The sequence below is a fragment of the Panthera onca genome, chromosome F2 (genome assembly GCF_046562875.1).
Source record: "Panthera onca isolate mPanOnc1 chromosome F2, mPanOnc1 haplotype 2, whole genome shotgun sequence".
Lineage (NCBI taxonomy): Eukaryota > Metazoa > Chordata > Mammalia > Carnivora > Felidae > Panthera > Panthera onca.
Genome location: NC_138356.1, coordinates 8,163,118 through 8,186,155, shown reverse-complemented (window position 1 = coordinate 8,186,155; position 23,038 = coordinate 8,163,118). Strand labels below are relative to the sequence as shown.

General features: G+C 43.2%; 1 protein-coding gene across 2 annotated transcripts in view; it reads right to left on the bottom strand.

The window, feature by feature from the left end:
- The window catches only part of XKR4 (XK related 4), a 431,032-nt gene that overhangs the window by 158,899 nt on the left and 249,095 nt on the right, over positions 1-23,038 (bottom strand). For both annotated transcript variants that reach the window (XR_014136563.1, XM_060610542.3), the window contains exon 2: positions 13,149-13,348. Coding sequence is in view for 1 of the 2 variants with exons in the window: in XM_060610542.3 (XP_060466525.1) it covers positions 13,149-13,348 (200 nt within the window). In the remaining variant the exon portion in view is untranslated. The remainder of the gene's footprint in view (positions 1-13,148; positions 13,349-23,038) is intronic.

Genomic DNA, 23,038 nt, shown 5'->3' with positions numbered 1-23,038 from the left:
GCTGATGGAAAGCTGTGGAAATTTAGGCTCATAATGAAAGTGCTGACCAAACCTCAGGCAGGCAGCGCTCAGCAGGCCCTGTCCTTCTGCAATCAGCGGCTCATTGTGAGCTGAGGAGTGAGTTTCCACACGGTTTTGTGGTTTTATACGGAGGAGGAACGTTTACATACCAATTGAATCAGTTGCTTGTTTCTCCTCCTGCTTTTGCATCTGGCTCTGACAGCGTGCGGGGCTCTGGATCTCTCACACATAGACAGTCCTCTGCACTAGTGGGACGGTTTTTTTAAAAAAGTCTTTCTTGAATCATTCGACAGGAAATGAGCATAGTTCTTTACCCTGCTGACTCATCAGGACAATCTTAACTTACACGTCTAAGGAACGCTGTAAGACTCGGTCTAATTCCAATCCGCCAAATGAATGCAAAATATGTTTCTGGGCTGGAATGTACGCTTTTGGATGGCAAAAGTTTGTCGGCAAAGAACGGGCTTTGGAATTAAAACTATCTAAATGGTTGTGGGGGCTTCCCCCATCCACCCACCGAATCAGAATCGCGCCAGAAAATCCTGATCCTCAGATTGTCTGTGGCTTCCTAGAAAATAAAGCGATCTGGGGAAATGCCCTAGTAGGCCACTCGTGAATTCTGTACTAAGTTGACCTCACTTTGTCCCTGCTCAGTGAGTACTTTGACTCTCCACAGTAGTGAGTTTTTTAGTGTTTAGAAATAATAATTATGGTATGTCGATCTTCAAAGTAAACACCTGGTCTGAATTCAGGCCAAGAGTCAGGCAAATGGAAAATAACCGTGGGCTTCTGTGTTCCTGAAGGTGTGAAGTGTTGAAATGCTCCTGGTATTTGGGGACGTTGGAGGTTGGCAACAAAAGCCATGAGAAAGGCAAAGGAAGAGCCGGTGTTTGGGGACCCTATTTACTGCAGACAGCCCTGTGTTTATGTGTGCCTCTCTGATCCACCAGGGTTTGGCCTCTGTACCTCTTCTCCGGGTCTCTTCTCTCCATAGGCACGTATGTGCAATTGTTATTATCCATTGACCCCCACTCGGACCCCAGTCTGTGACCCTGTGCCTGAACATGCAAAACCGACTCCCATCTCACAGGGAAGGAGTCAGGGCGAGAGGAGGAAGACTGAGTGGAAAAACACCAAGATTGGTGCTTGCTTATTGGAGGTAATTAAGTAGAACCTAAAAATAGTCAGGCCCTTATTTCATATTATGTTCAAAATGATTCAAATTCAAAACCATTCGCAGCTGTGCCCGGCGTTGATCTACCATACAGAGTTGATTTCAAGCACTCGAATCAATGATAAGCAAATGAAGCTTCTCTCTTTCCTTCTAAGTATAACTTGGGGAGGTACCATGACTCAGAGGCTATTGAGTGCGAAACAAAGAGATCAATAATATCATTACCCCCACGACACCCACCATTTATCCCGCCAATACGCTTCAAGAGAATGGAGCAGGATGGCCAACACGTCATGTCAGCCTTGTAAGTCTCTCCCCACAAAGTTGTTGATAGCGTTTCAAATTCAACTCTGTATATGTATTGATTAAGCAGACTGGCAGTTTACTATTTTATTGATTCATCTGTGGAGAATCCCAAGTACCGAACAATGCAAAAACACAGGCTGAAAAGTCAGAGATAGAGGAAAATAGGTTGTATTTCTTTAAAAGCATATATGCAAGGATTTACCCTGCCACTAGAACGCTCTTTCAAGTGTGAGAAATAACTCTTAATCGTGTGCTATAAATGGTATCAACGATCCCATGGCTTTGAGGAGACCATTGTCACCAGCGTTGCTGAACAGATAGGCATAGACAAAATCACCAGCCTCCTCCTTCTGGTTTTGTTCACATTTCTTTCTTTCTTTCTTTCTTTTTTTTTTTTTCCTAAAAAAGAATGTGAAAAAATGTTAGGCATCGTTTGTGACCCAGCTTGGAAGCCATTCTTTTCATGACACCTTCCATCATTCTTCCTACGTGCCTTGACATCTTTTTTTGAACACAGTCAGCAGGCGTGGCATTTCTGCTTCCCCTGCATCATTGTCCATAAAGGATCATTCTGGGTCACCCAAGGGTCTGAACGTGGCCACAAATAGAACACGGAGTGTAATGGAGTTAAAATGGCTTCTTGGTCTTCTTTTTCCAGTACATTGAAGTCTTTGAGACCAGGGGCTGTGCCGTTTGTTTTTGTATCAATCACATCTAGCAGAGGGCTCTGCCACATAGCAGGTATTCATTTTTCATTTTATTCAACAAATATCCATCGATTGCTTTGTATGAGCCAAGCGTGGGCCAGGAAGGAATGTGTAATAGCCTTTGAGTGCAGGCATCATTGCTAAGGTTGCCCTTGTTTTTTGGCAGCCTCGACTGAGTTTGTCAGCACCTGGAAGGCAGAGCCTGCCGTCTTTTATTTATTTTTTCAATACCCAGCAGGGTTTTGCACTAAATGCTATTGGGTACATTGAGTATATTTATAAAGCCAGAAGAGATCACAACTGTCCAGCGTAGAGGCTGCTGTGTTGTAATTTTTGTATCGTTTAACCCTTTACAAGTGTTCCTTGGTCATATTTTTGTCATGTGTTTTGAGGAACTTAATGCCCGCTTTTCCTTACAATTTTGATTCCAGTCAAGTTTCGGATGGCGCTGTTCTTAAATTTTTGTTTCATCCACAATGAACTGCTGCTGCTTCATAGAACTTTTACAAACTTTATGAAGGCGGATGCAACGAAGTAACAAGGAAAGAAATGAGGACACTTCTTGGAATCAAGACCTTCCTATTCCAATGGGCATGGTTAAGCGCTCTTCCCTAGATACCAAGAGATTTGCCCATTTTTCGGTCCCTGTTAACAACTGTTGTGCTCACTGACTTCCTGTGCTTATGGATCAGAAACTTGAGACACTGCGGAATTCTTCTGAAGGAGCGTACCTTAAAATTGCCAATGTGACAGTATGTGTCAAAAGCCTTCAAACCCTGCCTGCCCTTAACTCCAGAATATTTCCACTTTTAGGCATTTATCTTTGAGAAGTAATTGAGGCTATCTGCAAAGATTTAGTTCTTACTATAATTTGATAACTTATGATTTTAAAAACAGGGAATTCGTGGAAAAGAAGAAGATAACCCATGTTGGTAAATTATGTAGTTGTTAGAAATGGTGTAGGAACGGGGCGCCTGAGTGGCTCAGTCAGTTAGGCGACCGAGGTTGGCTCAGGTCACAATCTCGGGGTTTGTGGGTTCAAGCCCTGCGTCGGGCTCTGTGCTGACAGCTCGGAGCCTGGAGCCTCCTTCGGATTCTGTGTCTCCCTTTGTCTCTGTCCCTCCCCTGCTCGTGCTCTGTTTCCCTCTGTCTCTCAAAAACAAATAAATGTTAGAAAATTTTTTTAAAAAAGAAATGGTGTAGGAACAATATACACATAGTTATGGACATATGTTCATGATGTGTTGTCAAAAAAAAGAGGTTATAAAACAGTATCCATATTTTAATTCTATTGTAATGTAACATATACTAAAACGTGAAAGAAGTCTATAAGGAAAAGCAATAAAATATAATCATGAATTATTTCTCAGTTGCAGGATTTTTATTACTTCTGTCCGGAAGATAGCTTTTATTTTCTCCTTTGTGTGTATTTGTGTTTTCTATTTTATCTTGAATGGCAGGTATAATAGAGAATCAAAGTTAACATTTTAAAATTTCAAAATATGTAAAAATACAGTATTGGGGGGGTGCCTGGGTGGCTCAGTTGGTTGAGTGACTATGGCTCAAGTCACGATCTCATGGCTCGTGGGTTTGAGCCCCACATCAGGCTCTCTGCGGTCAGCACAGAGCCCGCTTCGAATCCTCTGCCCCTTCTCTCTGCCCCTTCCCCACTAGTGTTCTCTTTCTCCCTCACAAATAGATAAAAAAAAATTTTTTTAATACAATGTATGGGGGAGCTTATATTATGTGTTTCATCTATGTAAAATAACACTATGATTTTCCATGGAAACTTAAATCGCAGTCTGTATTGCCTAGTCCAGTTGAGGAACCAGTAAAAAAATAAGGTAGCTCCTGGGCATGGTAGTTACACGCTAAATTCTTTAGTCAAATACTTTTTGAGTGCTTTTCTATTTTTCGCTGTCATCTCTCCATTCCTTGCTGTCCCACAGCTTGCCCTCCACCAGGGGTGACGGAATAACAATAATCCACGTGAACGAAAAACAATTTCCACTGGCTATGGCGAAAATAACACGGAGTGAGGAGAGAGGGAGAGGCTATTGGTGGGGAAGGCGATGTGAGTTTTATTTATTTATTTATTTATCTATTTATTTATTTATTTATTTTTAATATATGAAATTTATTGTCAAAGAAATTGTGGTCAATATACACAACGGAGTACTATGTGGCAATGAGAAAGGATGAAATATGGCCCTTTGTAGCAACGTGGACGGAAATGGAGAGTGTTATGCGATGTGAGTTTTAGCAGCGATGTTTGAGTGTGGTCCCACGGGCAGAGGATGAGTCATGTGAGGATAAGAAGGAATGGCAAGGCGAAGGCCCCGCAAATGCCAACGTGGTGTGTCTAAGAAAGAGCAGGCTAGTGTCATCGGGCTTGGGTGAGTAGTGAATACTAGAAGGTGTGGAGGTGCCAAACCAGGGCACCTTGTCACACACACGTTAAAAAAAAAAAAAAAAAAAAAAAAGGTTGAGCTTGTTTTAACTGCAACGAAGAATCACCAGAGTTTTAAAGAGCGAAGTAAAATGACAAAGAGATACAAAGATCACGATGGCTGCTATGTGGCACATAGACCACGTGGAGGTAGGGAGGAGGCAGGGAGAGCAGCTCCTGGGAGAAGTCTCGCTAGACTGTGGCTTGGAGGGGGGTGTGGTAGAGATAGAGGTGGCGTATGGGATCAGCTTGGGGGCGTATTTTGAAGGTGGATCAGAGAGAATTTGCTGACCGGTTGGATAAAGGGGGGAGGAAACAGAGAAGGATCAAGGACACTTTTTAGCTTGATCGTTATCAGGAAATGCAAATACAAATCACCCTGAGATCCTACTCAGAGCTAGAATTGAGACCAACCCTGCCAAATTTTGGAGAGGGTTCGGAAGAATCTCAACACAACCGCACTGCGGTAGCAACGACTGTAATTTGGTGCGACCGCTTTGGAAAATACTTCAGCATCATCTACGAAAGCTCGCTGTGCCCGTACTCCAGGACTCGGCAAATTCACTCTTGGGTATTAGCCCAAGAGAAATATGCGTACGTGTGTAAAGGCATACAAAAACCATCCACAGCAACATTATTTATAACGCTCTCAAACTGAGAACAAACCATGCGTCCATCAACAACAGTAGAGTGGATAAATAAACTGAGGTTCATTCTTACAATGGATTATTTTAGAGCACGAGAGTGAGTTTCTGTTCGTGCTCTTTCTGTCTCTCTCTCTCTCTCTCTCTCAAAAATAAATAAACATTAAAAAAACATTTTAAAATAAGGGGCGCCTGGGTGGCTCAGTCGGTTGAGCGTCTGACTTCGGCTCAGGTCATGATCTCACAGTTCGTGAGTTCGAGCCCTGCGTTGGGCTCTGGGCTCATGGCTCAGAGCCTGGAGTCCACTTCAGATTCTGTGTGTCTCTCTCTCTGCCCCTCCCGGACTCGTGCTCTGTCTCTCGCTCTCAAAAATAAATAAACATTAAAAAAAAAGAAAAAAAGAACAGAGCTTCTGTGATGCTGCCAATGTTCCTCTCTTGGTAGCAGTTTCTTATGATGGTTGTGTCCTTTCCTGTGCATGTGTTATACTTCAAAAATAATGTTTAAAAATTATAAAACAAAACCAGATATACAGCATAGGAAGTGAAGAAGAGGAGAGAGGGTAGACATATCTTTCAAGGAGTCTGTGAAGAGCGAGAAGGTACTATGGTAGATAAGGGCCAAGGTTTTCCTCTAATAAAGATGAGAGTTATTACAGGATGCTGGCAAAAATCCAGTGAAAGTTAAAGGGATATGCAGGAGAGGGAGAGGGGCCAATTTCATGAAGAAGATGCTTGAGTGGGTGAGCAGGGACGGAATCCAGCACTGACAGGAGGGGGGGATGGACAGGTGCCCGCTCAGTTTATCCTTGTAAATGGAGGGGCCCGGGGTTGACGGGCGTAGAAGCTGGTAGAGCGGCACAGTTAGAATGGAAAAGGAAACAGCTCCTGGTTGACTGCTTCTGTTTTCTCACTGAAATAAGAAGTGAGGCTTGCAATTCAGAGTAACAGATGAGGAGTATTGGGAGTACGAGGACACAGGAGAAGGTAGGAAACGGCGAGTGTGGGGGCAGGACAGGGAATTTCTGGGAAAGATAAGGTAGGATTGCTGGACACTGCTGGGGGGCCACTTGAGGTCTGTGGCCATACACTGAAGCAGGACGTGTCAGTTGCCAGATCTTTTACGTGAGCGATCTCCATGATCTAAAACCCGTGCATCGGTCTCATTCGGTCCCCTTTCGGGCTTTAACAAGTTTGGTTACCCTTTCTCAGATGGAAGCCGGCAAAAGTAACACCACAGAATGGGCAATGTATTACTCCTCACCTGAGGGCGGGGGCTGGGCCTGCAGAGATTTCCAGGACCCCCTGACCAGCTGGTTTCCCATGAAGCTCTGCTGAGAGGTAGCACTGGCAGGAGGTTGGAAGGTAGGAAGAGAGGAGACTTTTTTCTGGATTCCAGCTCAGATCGGCATCCTATCCTTACTGGCTTCTAAAGCCCCTACCTCCTGTCCTCAGCTTCGTTTGCTGTCGCCCCGCACAGCCTCACCAGGTCGGGGGTGGGGGGTGGGGGGGCTTGCTGCATCCCTGCCCGGCTGCTTTCCAGGCTGGTCAATGTCAATGAAGGCAGAGGCCGTGCCCCGCCCCTTTGTCAGCCACACCCATCAGGTTGTGCCCTCCCCAGAGATCTGAGCGCCTTTTCCTTCATGCCTCTGGCTCTAGGGTTGGGAGCCTCACCCCTTCGTTAGGAATCTCTTCCTTTTATGACATCTGCCTTTTTGTCCTCTCAGCTTCTCAGCCTCCATGGAGTAGACAACCTGATTTGAATCTCTTCTTCCGGGATATCTAACGTGGTCTGCATTCCTGATTACTATAACTGACAAATCATCTCAAAAAACAAAAAAGAAAAAAAAAAACCAAAAACCCAAAAACCAAAAAAACCAAAACCACACCAAAAAACCTGCAGCTAATGTTCAGAGATACACAGAGTGTCAGGGGGGACGTTTGAGGCATGTGCACGCGGCTCTTGGCAAGCATTGTGCAAAGGAGGGCAGACGGCTATGGGCACGCGCACCACACTGCAGGGGGTGGGGGCAGTGGCCAGGGTGCGGCCCTTGGGACCCGCCACACTCAGCGCGGCACCCACCACCTCTGGGGGGCCAGACAACAGGTGACAGGAGCGGCGTCCCGATGCTTTGAGACTCCGTGGTTGGGAAAGCACTCCCCTGGTCTGGGCTGCTCTGCTTTTCCTGAAACTGTCAGCATAGCTTGCACAGAAACACCTCTCTTTTGCACATGCAGATTTCATCTAGTTTCTATGCTATCTAATTAGGCTAAGGGGTCACATGAAGGGGGAAGAGGTTCAACGAACAGCTTCAGAAACCCACAATGACTCCTGTGACGTGTTCAGCTCAACTCCAGGAGACAACTGTGCCCATGGACTGAAAGTAACCTGCTTGGCGTGAACATCCAATGCACCAAGGGCACTGGGAAGAACATTCCACAGAGGGGATGGGGTACTGCTTGTTCAGAGGTGGCGAGGAGAGCTTCTGCCTCTCAGACTTATAACGAGTAGCCCTCCTGGTGAGAGGGTGGACCCTGAGATTGAACGGAGGGAGCGAAGGTGGAATTGATCAGAAATTCACGTGTCAGGTAGAGCGATGGGCTAGAGGCCCGAGAAGGCCCTTTTCCGACAGTTTCTGTGATGCCATCAGAACTGTCCTATGATGAACAACGACTCAAGCAGAGGCTCAGTGGGCCCTCAGTGGGGGCAGGTGAGCTAGACACGGTCAAGCGCTCCCCTCATTTAAAGCATCCCGTCGAGAGAATAGAACATTCTAGCACACACCCAGATAAATTAGGTGCTTCTAAATATATTTTGTCACGCTGTTTATAATGTCACAGTATACACTTTTAATAAAACATGAACTTTTTTTAGGACAAGTTTTGTGGGGCTTCACACACCATCATGCACATAAGAGACATTCGATAAATGTGTTAATTAACTAATGAAAATAGCAACTGCAGAGCAGACAGATCTAAAGGGATGTGGGACACAGTCCCACTCACAGGCTGGCACTCTTGCCTGTGCTTCCCCTCCCCCGAAGGCAGAGGTAGAGCCAGGCACATGTGGAGACAGTCATCTGGCAGAGGAGGAGGGCTGAGGTAGCTGGGTTTCTCCTCTGACCTGAACCCTGCAAAGGGAGCTGGGTGTGGCTCTACCTTTACTCGGAGTTGAACGACTGGGCATCCCACGATTTTGGTCTTGAAGGTCCTCATCAGGACGTGGCAAATGAGGTGTGTTTCACACTTCAGGGATGTCTCGGTTGCCTCAGTTTTCTGGGGGCAGTGCTGGATGTTTGAGGACAGCCCCTTAACTTGTGACTTCCCCCGTGATCTCACGGGAGGCAAGAGAGGAAATGGATCAGTAAGCACTTCTCCCAGCCCCCCCTTTCCTCCCTCCTTTTCATGAAGCCTTCGGGATAAACTGTTGGAAAAAGGGGGCAACACGTGGCGTTTTGGATATGAAGAAACCAGGATCGAAGTAGGCGTCGGTGTCCTTCTTGCTCGACAAAGCTGTCCTGGACACATGGCCTGTGGGAGGGCATTTATTTGTCACTCACTCCGCACATCACAGCCAAGTGCACGTAGAGTGTAAAATGGGATCTTCTCATAATGACAAGTAAAGGTGGAAACTGGAAACGAAGAGCCTCAGCCAGCTGGAAAAAGGGGAAACGTTTGGGTTCGCGGATTGGCACCCACTTGCATCTAGTGAAGGCCTGATTTCTCTTGGTTTGCCTAGATGGTTCCTTTCAAGGAATCACTTTTCTGCACGATGCCTTCACTGGTGCCCATGCGCACCTGGCCGCCAGGGCTAGGCGACCGGGCCGCACCAGCCTGAGCTGTGGCTTACACACACACACTCCCTGTCAAGAAAACATCGTGTGCCATGACCCTGCACAGCATTCCCCGGGCTGCTCCACGGAGCACACCCTTTGACCCCACGGAGCATGGCATCGAGCTAGCAAAGACCTGGGGACGCTTGTTTGTACTTGAATCAATAGCTTCTCTGCCAATTATGGGAGGCTGGGTCCACACACAACCAAAACCGAGCGTTCGGAGAATTGCACTCACAACACTAAAAGTGACTTAGAGACCCTCTAGCCTAGCTTGCCAAAAGGTCAGGTAGGGCAGCTTCTTTCTATAGAAGGTAGACAGTCAACCTTCTACCCCTGCTTGTACCACCTAGACACAATCAACGGCCCTGGATGGGTTTGAGACGTTGCTTAAAAAGAGGACAGGCAGGCGTTGGGCCACATCTCACATCTTTAACACCAAGAGCAGTGTCCTCAAATGGGGACTAATCGGTACACCATTGCCCATCTCGGCTTTCCAGGAAGTCTTTCTACTTCTCTCTCTCTTTCTCCATCCCTGTCCTTCCTCCTTTCCCTCCCTCCTTCATTTCCTCCTTCCCACCTTCCTTCCTTCCTTCCTTCCCTCCTTCCTTCCTTCCTTCCTTCCTTCCTTCCTTCCTCCCTCCCTCCCTTCCTTCCTCCCTCCTTCTCTCCCTCCCTCTCTCCCTTCCTCTAATCTCTCTAATCTCTCTGTCTCTTCCGCTCCTGGCAGGTGATATGAAATTGGACTGGAAAATCATAACAAGATGCATGCTGGAAACTCCAAGCACAGGATGCTGTTCTAAGTGGCCCCAGGCACTATACGCCATCTAAGCTATGCATGTACAAGTGGACCTTCTTGAGTATTTCTTATACTTCAGAGATAGATATTCCGAGGGAAATTCCAGTTTCTATGAAGAGCAGCAGTTCTGTTTAAGGTGACAGTGAGGAGCGAAAAGACCGGACGTTCATGTTCAAACTTCTGCTCTACTCTGATTCCTGGTCTCAGGACAGGAGCCAAAGTGTCCTTCCCGGGACAGTGCAAACGGAGAAATAATTATACTGTACTTGCATGGCTCACCACTGAGCCTGTCAGCCTCCAGTATGATGAGGTATCTCTGACTTAATTATTCAATAAGTAAGGAATGCTGAGAAAGGAATTTTGACAGCTCACAATGTTTCAGGGCTATGCCAACTTACATAAGGAGAATACAACCTTTAAGCATCAGTTTTAACATGTCGTATTTTTTGCTTGCCTTTCTTACTGGTTTTTAAAAGAGAGACCTTCGGAGAGTAGTAGATGGTTGAAATTGAGATTTCTATCCTAAAAAAATAATAATTCTAGACAGTCACGTACAAGAAGGACTTGCAGACGTAGGACCGCTCTCTACCCACTAAATAAGAATTTTTTAAAGATTTTAATTCCGAGCTCTTTGCAAATACTTCAGAGGGCTCGTGCCACTGATTATTTGCATTCACTACAGAATATTGTTTTTACCTATAAAATCCCAAGAATCTTCCACCATAAATACATATGAAAATATATGCCAGACTAGCTTCTATCACATTTGTGTTTCTCTTCCTAGAGGGGAAAAAGCTCTGTTCCTGTAATGTATTCACATCATTTAATTTACAAGCTGGTTCATTTCAAGCGGGATCATCTATCAGCAGAGGGGTGAATTTGGGAGCTCTCTCTGAAGACAGATTTCTCTTTAAAATGCAAAATGATTTAGATAGTGGGGCCTGCGCTCAACTTCATTTGCTGGAGGTTTTGTGCTTGTTGTTGGGTGTCAGGTATTTCCGCTGTTTGGTCTTTTAACATAACTTTCTGCCCACCTCCCTAGTTTAAAAAAATGCAACACTAGGATCCCCCTCGAAGGCTAATGCCTTATCTCGTGCTCCATGACTTGCGTTGATCCTGGTGATCTTTGAATCAGCCAAGTCTTTTGACCACCTTGGGAGCGCTACAGAACATATTTCCCCCAGAGCTTTCCAAGTTTCACAGCATGGCTTGCCTTGGCCAAGGACGAGGTCTGGCTCTCAAAGCAAGCCTCATGCAAATGTGAGCTTAGCAGATGAGCTGGGGACACCAGGTGTCAGTGAAGAGCCACAACTCTGAGAAACAGAAATTTTGATTCCTATGTTGAGAATAAATAATGGGAGAAAAACTAAGGATTGCCTTTTCTCTACTTTTTTTTTTTTCCCTGTAAAACTCTCGAGCTGAAGTGATCTGATTTTCTTAGGCCCTCTCTCACCTCTTTCTTGCCCTAGTTCATCATCTTTAGGATCAAAGCTCCTCTATGATTTTCTAAATCTTTTAGAAAATTATAGGGACATCCAGTAATCTAGGGCCAGTGCAAGGCAGCTTGCAACCCTCCACCTTCGTGTCTGGGTTTCCCTCTTGTGTAATGACACTAAGAGATTGTCGAGTTGTTCTGGAGATAAGTACCAGATTCCTGGATAGAGATTTAGTTTGATGTTGCCCTTTATACTGATGTCCTCATTTACACACCACTTCCTAATGCATATAAACCTGGCCCTGTGAGGTTCCTGGACATTCACTGATACGGAGACGGAATAGAGCTCCGAGGAGTTTGGAGATCATCTAGTTTCATTTGGGACCTTTACATTTGAGAAGCGGGGGCCCCGAGACATTAAGTGACTTGCACGCGGTCTCCCAAAAAAGTGAGTTAACCAAAGCCAGATCGTCTTTCTGTAGCTCGTGGCCTTTCACCACTAAAGAGAGTCGTCCGTCTGCAGCTAACTTACGCGTCTTGCTTTCTCATCTGTTTTCATACTAACACACCACGTTCTCTTTCCTCCAATGTGCTTTCTAGCACTTGAGAATCACACCCTATGGATGTCTTTGACCTTTTTCTCAAGCTTCTTGGACCGAAGCTCTTCTAATGCGGAGCCAGAGTGGGCCAGACATTCACAAAGAAATGGGCCCCCATCTACCAGTACCCTTTCCATTTTTCTTTTCCTCTAATATGCCCCCCCACCCCTTGCCAATTAAAGCGCTCAGTCCAAACTAACGTGCCCATTGCTATAAGAAGTGATCAGGACATTACAGAGATTCCCCACACCAGCCAGATCAAATCTGAAGTTAGAGCGTGGCCCAGAACAGGACGGCAACATGTATAGACGTGGAGGAAGTCACAGCAAAGGCGCTAATGAGATTGAAACAAAACAAGCACATTATAACATGTTCACTGTTCCACAGCATCTGTTTAGTTACAGAATTGACAAATTACCAGGACACCCCTCGTTTAGAAAGGGGCTACCTAGCCAACCTCCATCCAGCCATTTAGTCGCTTATGTGCTCACTGGTCTGTCTGAATCTTCTTGCTGCTAGAAAAGATTTGAGTATCAGATCCTAAGGAAATGTCAGGGCAGATCTGTTATAAGTGTTAGTCTTCCTGATGAGATTATCAAACAAGACAGCAAGACAAAAATATTAGTCTGATATTCTTTTCATAAAACTCAGTGTACAAACAATGTATTGTTAAATATTGACAACAGGTTTTTCCCAATGATTTGAAAACAATATTATGGCCACCTTTACCATTTCCTTTTAATCTCTCTGTCTCTCTGTTTCTTAATGTCAAAAGGAAATTATGGAGATTACCCTAATATTCAAATATGTTATAAATATTATCAGAAAGAGAGAGAGAGAGCTAGGCCGTTTCCCCCCCCAAATTTTTGGAAATCATTCTACCATACAAGACAGAAAAACTCTGCTATTTTCATACTGACCACATGTCAAATCATACAAGCTCTTTCCCTACTCAGAGGGCAGCTGGAAGGCAAACCAGAACTGTCTTTCTGTAAATTAGCCGTAACAAGTAATTGTGAAGCAGAAAATGTGCATCATTCACAAATTCTCGCGTCAAGTAGCAGACTTCTAACAGGGAGGACCGTGGCCTCTGTCAACACAGCATATTAGAACAGTTCCTCGGATTGTGACAAAAGTAGCCAATCTTTCCCCAAATTCAGAAACCAAATTGCAAGCCCTTACCTTGGAGGGCCTGTAAGCTATGAGTCTGTACGATAATGCAGAGCTGCAGGACCAGCTGTGGAGCACTTTCCAGAAAGGTGGCTAGCAAATGCAGCATACTCACATCTGCATACTCATACACCATTTTCCAGTAAAACCTCCATCTGTCATTCTCCCCACTCTGCCGGCTTCGAATACCTAAGTATATGGTGTGGAAATATCTAGAAAGAAAACATGGAGAATAAGAAAGAAATGAGTGGCAATTTATAATTCAAACACCCGGGCTGTTTTTCTTTTCTGCAAATCACAATGTGTAAGGACACGTGAAACAATGACTTTGGTGGCTTGTTAATTTCACGTCCAAAGTTGACCATTGAACAAGTACCCTTATTCTTCAAAGTTCACTTTGAGAAGTCACTGCAATCTTTGTGCTCGTGCAAGGTATTCCACTGACTTGCAAAATGAAGAGGGGGTGCAATGTGTTGGAAACGCGGGTGTAGAAGGGGTTTACTACTTTGACAATCTACACACATTCTTTCCGGTCAGTTTTTCTATGGGCTCAATGGTATTCAGGAGACGGATTTTTCCTAGGGCTCCACGCAAGCCTGAAGTATTAAAGTGTATGTGCTTGTAAACCCTCCTGATGTCTTTTTAAAAAACATTTTATTGGGGCGCCTGGGTGGCTCGGTCGGTTAAGCGTCCGACTTCGCGAAGGTCAGGTCACGATCTCACGGTTCGTGAGTTCGAGCCTCACGTCCGCTCTGGGCTGACAGCTCAGAGCCTGGAGCCTGCTTCGGATTCTGTTCGGATCAGGTGTCTCCCTCTCTCTCTGCCCCTCCTCTGCTCGTGCTCTGTCTCTCTCTGTCTTTCAAAAATAAATAAATGTCTAAAAAATGTTAAAGAAAGTTTTATTATTGAAAATTTCAAACATGTACAAAAGGAGAAAAAAAATCGTGTATTGAGCCACCCGGATCAAGCCATTGTCGATATGTGTATGCACAACACACATGTCATTTGTCATTTATACCTCCACTGACTCCCTGCCACCAGATTATCTGGAGGCAAATCCCAGGCATCATGTTATTTCATCTGTAAATATTTTATTAAAGATAATTTACATGCATAAATGCAATACCGCTATTACATTACAAATAAGGATAATTTAGTATTGTCAAATACTTGGTTTTCACGTTTTGCTGATTATCATAATTTCTTTACAGTTTGTTTGAAATACAATCCGAATAAGACCCCTGTGTGATGATTATTTGACATGTATCGTAAGTCTCTTTTATGCCACGGATTCCTCTTCCATTGTTTTTTCATTTCCTGCATATTTTTCACTGTCTTGATCTTGATGATTGCATTCATGAGGTGTGGTTAACATAGCTGTCCTTTTTGTTTTCTTCAGTGAGGTAGTTAGTGTTGATCAGATTCAAGTTTGATCGTTTTTAGCAGGTGAGGTTGAGTACTTTCTTGAGGAGACCCTGCTGTTCTCCTTTATGACACCATCATCCACTGTTGATCGTTTCCAAGATCTCTTCATTCATTAGGGTTGCGAAACGGTGATATCTGAGTCTATCACCCTTAAAAATTTTTTAAGTTTTTATTGAAATTCCAGTTAATGAACATACAGTGTAATCTTAGCTTCAGGTTTACAATATAGTAATTCAACACTTCCATACATAGCTGGGGCTCATCACCACCAGTGCCCTTCTTACTCCCCATCACCTAATTAACCCATCCCCTCTAGTAACCATTAGTCTGCTCTCTATAGTTAAGAGTCTGTTTCTTGGTTTGCCTCTTTCTCTCTTTTGTTTCCCCTTTGCTCATTTTTTGGGGTTGTTAATCTTAAGTTTCACATATGAGTGAAATCATATAGTTTGTCTTTCTCTGACTGACTTATTTCACTTAGCATAATATTCTCTGGTTCCAGCCACATGGTTGCACATGGGAAGATCTCATGCTTTTTAATGGCTGAGTAATATTCCATTGTATAAACATACCACCGTTTCCTTATTCATTCATCAGTCAATGGACACTTGGGCTGTTTCCATAACTTGGCCATTGTAGATAATGCTGCTATGAACATTGGGGTGTAAGTATCCCTTCGAATCAGTAGTTTCGTATTCTTTGGGTAAATACCTAGTAATGCAATTGCTGCATCACATATTATTATTATTATATTATTTTCCAGAGTAGCTGTACCAGTTTGCAGTCCCACCGACAGTGCAAGAGAAGTCCTCTTTCTCCGCATCCTTGCCAACACCTGTTGTTTCTTGTGTTGTTGACTTTAGCTATTCTGACAGGTGTGAGGTGATATCTCATTGTGGTTTTGATTTGTATTTCGCTGATGATGAGTGGTGTTGAGCATCTTTTCATGTGTCTATTGGCCATCTCTATGTCTTCTTTGGAAAAGTGGCTATTTGTGTCTTCTGCCCATTTTTTTAATTGGATTATGTGTTTTTTGGGTGTTGACTTTTATAAGTTCTTTATATATTTTGGATACTAACCCTTTATCAGATACGTCATTTGCAAATATCTTCTCCCATTCTGTAGATTGCCTTTAGTTTTGCTGATGGTTTTCCTCGCCGTACAGAAGCTTTTTATTTTGATGAAGTCACAATAGTTTATTTTTGCTTTTGTTTCCTTTGCCTCAAGAGACATAGTTAGAAAGAAGTTGATATGGCCAATGGCAAAGACATTAATTACTGCCTGTGTTCTCCTGTAGTATTTTTATTGTTTCATGGCTCACATTTAGGTCTTTAATCCATTTTGAATCTGTCTTTGTGTGTGGTGTAAGAAAGTGGTCCAGTTTCATTCTTTTGGATGTTTCTGTCCAATTGTCCCAACACCAATTGTTGAAGAGACTGTCTTTTATCCCATTGCACATTCTTTCCTGATTTGTGGAAGATTAATTGACCATATAGCTGTGGGTTTATTTCTGGGTTTTCTATTTTGTTCCATAGATCTATGTGTCTATTTTTGTGCCAGTACCATACTGTCTTGACTACACCTTTGTAATATAACTTGAAGTCCAGAATCATGATGCCTTCAGTTTTGCTTTTCATTTTCAAGTTTGCCTTGGCTATTCATATCACTGTAATTTTGTTGTTGTTTGTTGTTGTTGTTGGCTAGAATACTTCTCCAGTTGTTAGATCAGTGTCTTTGCAGTATGTTTGGTTGACTGAAGCTTATTCTCTAGTAGATCACTTAAGAAGGGTGCATAGGGACAATAGTGTTTGAGTTCTTGCATATTTACAACAGCATGTGCCTATGAATCTTGCCTTGTGTGGGAATAAGTTTCCTAAAATCTCACAATTTGAAATGAAAATGGGTGCCCATTTTTAGAGTCGGTGAAAGAGCCTACCCAAAGCAAAGATTCTCCGATACCAAGAGGGGAGGATGGGAGGGATACAGCAGCGAAGTACAAAAGCAGAACAGCTGGGACAACCTTTTCACTGGAGGGTCAGTTTGCTTGTAAAACCTATGCCTATTCCATACAAGACCCAAGATCTGCAATTTATTTATTTAAGTCCATCAAATCTGTTAATTTCCTGTTTACTAGCATAAACTGTTGTAATGGAAGTCTGATAAAAATCTTATAGTCTTTCTCTTATAAACTACCTGAGCTGCTTGTTTGGATGTCCAAAGAATATTTTGTTTCCCTTTGAAAACCTATAGTTTTATTAAAATGTATCTTGATACTGAATATTCTGCACAAGTTTCTCTGGAATGTGGTACATATACTCTTCATTATGTAGTTTCAAGTCTTCTTGATTTATAGTATTGAGATTTATTTATTTATTCTCCATTACTTTGGTTTCCTTCTTTGAGGACTCCTATTTAGTTATATTGTATCTTCTTCATCTTCTGTATCAACCAACTTCCCTGAACTCTTTTAATCTCAAATTACTTAATGATTTCATTTTTTCCTCATTTTGACCTTCGATTTATCTGCTAACTATGGTGTTTGGATAATGTCTTACTCCTTGTAGTTGAGTTTTCATTTTTCAGCTGCTTTCAAAAAAAAATGAGAATTCTATATTGGGTTATATCATCTTTCTTGTCAAATCTTAACTTCTTTCTATTTATTTCTGATGCTTTTCTAATTCGGATTTACATCTTTCATAGTTTTTATAATTCTGTTAATTTATTTCAACTCATTTTGAAATATTTGCTTAGGGTTTTTATCTGTTTTGCACATGTGTTTTTTTCCTGGTATGCTTTCATTATCTGCAGGAACATCATCATATTTCCTATTTTCATTTCCTTATAATAGTTTTGATCTTTTTCTCATTGCTAAGTTTAATGAGTTACTTTAGTTTTTATGTAGTTTTAGGAGGGGTCAATGGGCCAGGATAGTTTGGCTGGTTTCATAGCTCCAGAGCTCATTCCTCTGTTGTTCTCACGAAGGAAGAACTTGTCAACTTTCTGACATCAGCTGCCTTTGTTTCTGTGACCCTTCCTTTCCATCTGGGCCTTCTCGTTCATTTCTGGTGGCTGTCCTTGTCCTGCTCAGTTGGAATCTATTCCCAGCAGATTCTCCTTAGTGTGGAGCCTTGTCTTGGAAGGGTCTGCAGTCTGTGGGTAATGAGACTGCTCCAGTAGTATCACATTTAATTGCGTTATGGTCCCCTTGGACTCATCCTTGCACTGGATCATTGAGAACACACTTCTAGGCCTTTCTTCCTCTTCTGTAAGATTGGATATTCCAGTGAGTGGCTGTTGGGGATTTGGAGGTTCTCCTGTTCTTAAGGTCTTCCCTCTGCCTCTTCCTACATAGTTGCCGATACCACATGGCTCTTACGAACTGTCCCGAATTTGTCCCTTGGTAATGACGGGGGTATCTCAGCACTGAGCTTTATTGCGGGTATTGCAATAAAACTTCAGTTTTGCTCTGCTTATTTTAATGGGATCGTTTTGGTAGATTCAAAAACTATGCTGCCACTGCCACTGCATTTACAGAGCAAGAGCATTTTAAAACACAAAAGCAGATTTAATCATTCCCTGGGGCCTCGGATTGCTCTCTATCAAGTATAAGATGAAGTCTGTAGAGCACTGCTCACAGGGACTTTCATGAACAGATCCCTGTGTTCTTACCTCTCCACAGCTGCTGCTTGTGATTAGCCTGGTGCAATGCGCTGGCACCCCCTTTCTCAGATTTCCATGTGCTTTTCACAAGCTCATTCTTTTCTTGGAGTGCCTTTCTTGCTTCATGGACTGGCAAACTCATTTTTGAACTGACCAGATCTGTCCAGCGATCACCAATAATCACTCACTCTCCCATGCTCTCCCTGTGTGTATTACTTCCTTAGGGCTTTAACAAAGTCCCACAAACTGGTAGCTTAAACCACAGAAATGTATTGTCTCCCAGTTCTGGAGGCTAGAAAGCCAAGATCAAGCTGTTGGTAGGGTTGGTTCCTTCTGAGACTGTGAAGAAGACTCTGTTGCCTGCCTCTCCCTTAGTTTCTGGTGGTTTCCTGGAACTCTGTGGTGTTCCTTGGATTGTGGATGCATCACCCCACTCTCTGCTTTCATCACATGGTGGTGGTCTCCTCACATGGTCTCCTCCATGTCTCAGTCAGAATTTCTCCTTTTATAAACGCGCAGTCGTATTGGATTAGGACCCACCCTAATGACCTCACCTTAACTTGATCATCTGCAAAACCTCGTAGTGTTTTCAAATAAGATCACATGCTCACGTAGAGGATGTTAGGACTTCAACATCTTCTAGGGGGACACAATTCAACCAATAGCACTCTTCTCTTGATTTTGATCTTGTTTACCCTATGACCTCTCCTCCTCTGTTCCAAATCTGCATCTCCCACTCCAGCCCTCCCCTGAAATCCAACCTGTATGTCCATCTGCTTTCCAGGTTTCCAATAGGCATATAAAAACAAATATATTCAAAATGCTTGATTAGCTTTTCTTCTAAATTTGTGCCATCTCATACATAATAATCTATACTGCCATATATTCAGTCATCCAAGCTACAAGCCTAGGGGTCATATGAGGCTACTACTCCTCCCTTACCCGTTATATATGATAATAGACTATGTTCTGGAATGCTATCTCCTTAATGTATGTTCTCCTCTGTTTCCTAAAGTCTGAGTCTCTGGGTTTCTGTTTTGGTTCTGTAACCTACCACAGTATGACCTTAGATTTGACATCTTTCTGCCTCAGCCCTTCCATCTCTAAAGGCGGAAGAGAACAGCACCAATTGCATAGGCTGATCTGAGAAGGAAATGAAGTAAACACGAAGGTCTTAGCACAGAGCCTGGTAAATAGTAGGCATTCAGTAAAAGTTAGTTCTTACTTTTAATCAACTTTGGATTCTCTAGTGGACCCATCACCGTGCTTCTAGGTGTATAAACTGAATCTAATTCTGCCATCTTTTAAAAAATCTTTTTTCATGTTTATTTATTTATTTTGAGAGAGAGTGCGCGTGTGAGTCGGGGAGGGGCAGAGAGAGACGAAGAGAGAATCCAAAGCAGGCTGCGTGCTGTCAGCACAGAGCCTGACATGGGGCTCAATCACACGAATGTTGAGATCATGACCTGAGGCGAAATCAAGAGTTGGAAGCTTGACCAACTGAGCCACCCAGGCACCCCCAAATTTTTGCCATCTTAAAAACCTCAGTGACTCCCCATTGCCTAGAAAATATACAGTGAACTCAAGCAGTGAAAGACAGTTAAGGCTTTTAGTTTATCCCTTCTAGCCTAACTTTTGGCTTCTGTACCCTTCACCCCCCCCTTCCTATATCCTGTGTCCTGCCATATTCAATCACTTCTGCTCCTTGGCTATAAATTCACGCCTCAATACCTTTGTTCCTATGTTTCTCTTGCCTGGAAAGTCTCTCCACACCCTTTAACACCCTGGAATTTCTATTGTTTTATGAGTCGAATATCATCATTCCCTCACCCTCTGTGACCACCCAGGAAGCCGTTCCACTGTTTGTACCCCAACTATATTTAGGCGGACTTTTGACCAGAGTAATTATCATTATTTTGTATTTGTTCATGTGTGAGTTCATCTCACATCCCAAATATAAACCCCTGGAGAGAAAAGAATGTCACTGTTTTTGTGCCCCTACGTCTAGCTCAGTTTCTCATGATTAATAGGCACTCAGTTTACTTCACGGCATTTTATTCCTTCAATGAATATGTATTAAACACATGCAATGTTTGCAATTTTGTATTTTTCTGTAGGGGGGGGGTGGCAGCCACTGTCCAGTTTTGAGCAAAAGAGTGAGAAATCTGACTTACATTTTAACAAAATTGCTTATTGTGTGAAAAGGAGAGGGCAGGGGGGCAAGGGGGTAGAGAGGGACATCAGCTGGAAGACTATTGCGATCATCTGGGCGAGAGAAGACTCAGATTTTCACTAGACTGCCAACGGCATTGGTGGTAAAAAGGCGTCAGAACTGGATAACGGTGAAGAGGGCACCGACACCCTCTGCATGTTGAGTGAACAAATGAATGATTTCAATGCTCAACCTTCTTGCGATTATCACAGAAGGTTAAAATCCAGGACCCCCATGGCATTGACAAAGGCAGTAAAGCTCCCACAAATGCCTCCCGGAGTTCTTTCACTGCCAGTTTTCACCTGCGGAGGAGATTATGCATCCTCTAAGCTCTCCAGCCACAGGCTAAAAAGCCACAAACGGATCTCCCTGGTCCGTGGCCCATGGGGACTGAACTCTTCTGGCGCAATGAAACATTTGTTTTGTTTTGCTTTGTTTTGTTTGGTAGCACCGGGAGCTCTCAGTGAACCTGATGGTGGTGGTAGGTTTGTTCCTAAGGAACACAACGAACAGGTAATCTGGCCTTCGGGAGTTTCATATAATAGGACACAAAAATCTAATCTTCCGATAATGCACATACAGAGTTGAAATACCTACAAACCCAGAATAGTAAAAACAAAACAAAATAATTTTAAGGCCAAATGAGCTGTATATGTAAAGGCAGAAAGATGGGGGTGGGGAAAGCCCTATGTCGTGATAATAAATGCCTTTGCATATGTAGTTCCCTTCACCTGGAAGTATTTTGCACATTCATGTTACGTTTTCTTGGAATGGCCTTCCCTCTTTTCTCCACTAAGGAAACTTAATGTTTGTGGTTTAAAACTCTGGTAATACATCTCCCCTCAGAATACCTTCCTCGGTGACCTGCAACCAAGAATCCTTCCCTGCACCTGACTTCGTGCCTACCTGTAATACTGCAGGTATCTCACTGTATTAGGATTATTTGCTTCTATGTTGGATTCCATTCAGCACTATTTTTGTCCATGCAAGCGTTCACAAATGTGTGCTCAATTGAATTGGGGGGGAGAAAACCTCAAATTGTATTTCTTTATAATTAGTTACTTCGATGAGATTGGTAAATAGCCTATGTCACATCAATTTTTGCTTCTGGTTGGAAGGACACAACAGTTTATGATATTTAACTAATAGTCCCCCTGTTATGAATATTATGTAGTATCGGGATAGTGTTCTCCTTTCTCTAAATCAGCTGTGATAGCCATCAGGAGTGTCATGCCCATAAGTTGGTCATGAGGAAATGTCAGCTTGGGTTTTTCTCAAGTCTGTGCTCTGAAAAATGGCGAGAATAAAAAGGCTTTGCAACCACAATCGGATTTCTTCCATCTTGCCAATGTGTTAATTGTATAACATACTTTGGTCATATGATTTTTTGTGACTTATTTTTCATCTGCTACCAGAAGGAGAGGTTGAAATAGAAGAGAAACATGGACTATGAGTCACACATCTTCACATTTATTCCTCACGGTAAGAAAAATTTGCCCCAGGTGAGTGGGAGATGAAAACATAAATTTGTGTTTCAATGTCATATTCTTTCCCCTCTGCCATTGCTACCTCCGATATGGGCTCTGTTGACTCCTGCCTTCCAGCTGTAAAATAGGCCCCCAAGAGAAGTCTTCAGCTTTTCAACTTTTGCTCAACATTTGACCACCATCACGGAATTCCACATTGTACACCCGCAGCACATACGGCAGGAGCTTTGACTTCAGGGAGATCTGCTTCTGTGATAATTTACTTCTCAGGACAGGAAATTCCATCCATGTTGACAAAAAGCCCCAGATAGCCCTCTACTAACTGCTAATGTCGCCTGTGCTAGAGACAAACCATCAGTGCAGAAAGCAAAGGAAGTCTGGTGACATTTATCATTCAATTCCAACAAATGGATAAAGATGTTGAGTTGTTTAAAGAAGCCAGGCTAGCCTTCATTATGTTTTCTATCTAGTAAACTACATAGGAGACTGAGAAGTACATACAGAGAAGTAGACCCAGGAGTCCCTTTTCTACAGAAGTTTAGAACAATGTGGGGCTTGAACTTCCTGACAGGCTGCTGTGAGGGTTGAATGGAGGATGTGTCTTACACATGTGCCTGGTTCACGATAGGAAGGTTGCTGCTCTCCAAGGTTATTGATGCTCTGGATTCTTCTAGAATGTTCATCTTTTTGATGCTCTGAATTCTTCCAGAATGCTCATCTTTTTAACCCTAGTAACTGAAGGTAGTTTTTTGTCTTCAGCTCTTCTCATTTTCCTTAGGCATTTTATTCTTGGGAGTATTTCCACCACATTGGATTTGGCCTTTGGCTGGTTTTCCAGAGGGGCAGATGAAAAAGAGGGCCACTCTACTGCAACACGAGACAATTCCTAGACCTTCTGAGTATCAAAGGAATCCCGGTGGGGGTCCACAAGGGGAGTGGAAGGACTCACTAAGCTTTTTCTTCTTAGGATTTGGCTTTGCTGTGTTGATAAAACAAAGGTATCTCTGAAAGGGGCAATGGTGACCAGGGAAGTGCATAGTAATGAAAGCCTCGATACTTTTTAGATATTCATACACACGGCAGGGAGGATTCATAGAAAGCCATGTTTATAGTTAAAAATT